This window comes from Trichechus manatus, unplaced genomic scaffold (assembly GCF_000243295.1).
Source record: "Trichechus manatus latirostris isolate Lorelei unplaced genomic scaffold, TriManLat1.0 scaffold00087, whole genome shotgun sequence".
Lineage (NCBI taxonomy): Eukaryota > Metazoa > Chordata > Mammalia > Sirenia > Trichechidae > Trichechus > Trichechus manatus.
In genome coordinates, this window is record NW_004444023.1 from 2,902,573 (window position 1) to 2,904,211 (window position 1,639).

A 1,639-nucleotide genomic window follows, 5' to 3' on the forward strand; every position below is an offset into this window, starting at 1 on the left:
CTCCATAGGGTTTTCTTGTTTGTAATTTTTACGGGAGCAGATCGCCAGGCCTTTCTTCCACAGTGCCACTGGGAGGGTTCAAACCTCCAACCTTTAGGTTAGCAGTCGAGCGCAAATCTCACCATCAATCACAATATCTCCAAATTCCATCCTTATTAAAATTCTGGGTCAACGAACACCACTTTTTCCCAAACAAATTCCCATCGTCAGTACACTCCCGGTAGATCATGCGTTTGTACCAGAAGGGAAACGCACAGTCTGCAATGTCTACCGAAAGGAAAGAAGCAATCAGAATAAAAAATCTTTTTATTTGCGCCCCACCACAATACACACACGTGCACACAACTCACACAAGCACACTTTTGCTTCCCACTCAGCATCATCTACTCTGCCGCGTTTCACCAAAACCACACGATGACAATATTGGTGGAGGATTGAGATCCCCCATTACTTTGATATTTTACAAAAACATCTCTTTTCAAGGTAATGGGGTTGAAGTGCTCATAATATACTTTCGGTGCAACGTGATTTTTATACTGTCGGAAAGCTCTGTGTACCTTGGCTATTGATTCCATTTTCCAGAATCCTCTTGTGGATCTCACCCAGTCTCAACCCCAGTGCCCAGATTACCACCTGGAGGTATTCACAGGCAAGACACTCACCTTGTTTACCACAATACTTCCAATAGCCTTGGTAAGTCTTATTTAACGAACACCAGTCATGTTTGGACGAGCTCCTGATGCAAGAATAGAATGTTCTCCGCTTATACCTGAATGGAAAGGCACACTTGCCTTCTAGAAAGACAAAAACAAAAACAAAAACAAAAAAACTCTTCATCCATCTGTGGGAGTGTCCATTGAAATGTTACAAAGTTACTGTCTTCCTAGGGGCTGTCACATGCTTAAGTCAGAGCAGCTGTCTGTGGTTCTTCTGAACATTATTGCAACACACCAGCTATTGAGCCTGGAATGATGAAAGTTTTTCTCTTATACCCCTGGCCCTATTCCATCTTTTCCAGGGTATAAACAGTCTTGGAATTTTGCTTAGCATTTGATTCCGGTTCAGAAATCTATCCCAAGCTTAGGAACATAAATGTGGGCATTTATTTACCCGAAAATTCTCTTCTTTTTTCCTATCTTTTCTTCACCCTCTTTCACGATCTCTCTCTGTCCCTCTCTCTCTCACACACTCTTACACACATACACTCTATCTCATACACACACAGACCCTCTGACACACACACTCTCTCTCCCACACACGCATGTACTCTTTCTCACACACCCACCCTGTCTTTCACAGACACCCACACCCACACACGCTCTCTCTCTCACACACACACATACACTCTCTCCCTCTCTCCCTGTCTCCCACACACACATACTTTCTCACACAATTCCATGTATGTAGGTCCTATGAACTGACGCATTTGCTTCTATAGAATTGAATCCCCAAAGCAAGGATCTTAGGTCAAAGCAGATATAGATGTTTAATATTGATGGGTATTATTGCAACTAACGTCACAAAACAATTTGTGTATAATATTTTTGAATGAAAAACTAATCTGCTCTGTAAATGTCCACCTAAAACACAATAAAATTAAAAAATAAATACGTTGATGGATATTGCTTTATCAAAGGAC

General features: G+C 41.6%; 1 protein-coding gene across 1 annotated transcript in view; it reads right to left on the reverse strand.

The window, feature by feature from the left end:
* Nucleotides 1-124: 124 nt before the first annotated feature.
* Nucleotides 125-1,639, reverse strand: part of BSPH1 (binder of sperm protein homolog 1) — a 15,688-nt gene continuing 14,173 nt past the window's right edge. Inside the window, exons 2-3 of the mRNA XM_012557026.1 lie at nucleotides 663-794; nucleotides 125-267 (exon numbers count right to left, since the gene is read on the reverse strand). Of these exons, the coding sequence (XP_012412480.1) occupies nucleotides 125-267; nucleotides 663-794 (275 nt within the window). The remainder of the gene's footprint in view (nucleotides 268-662; nucleotides 795-1,639) is intronic.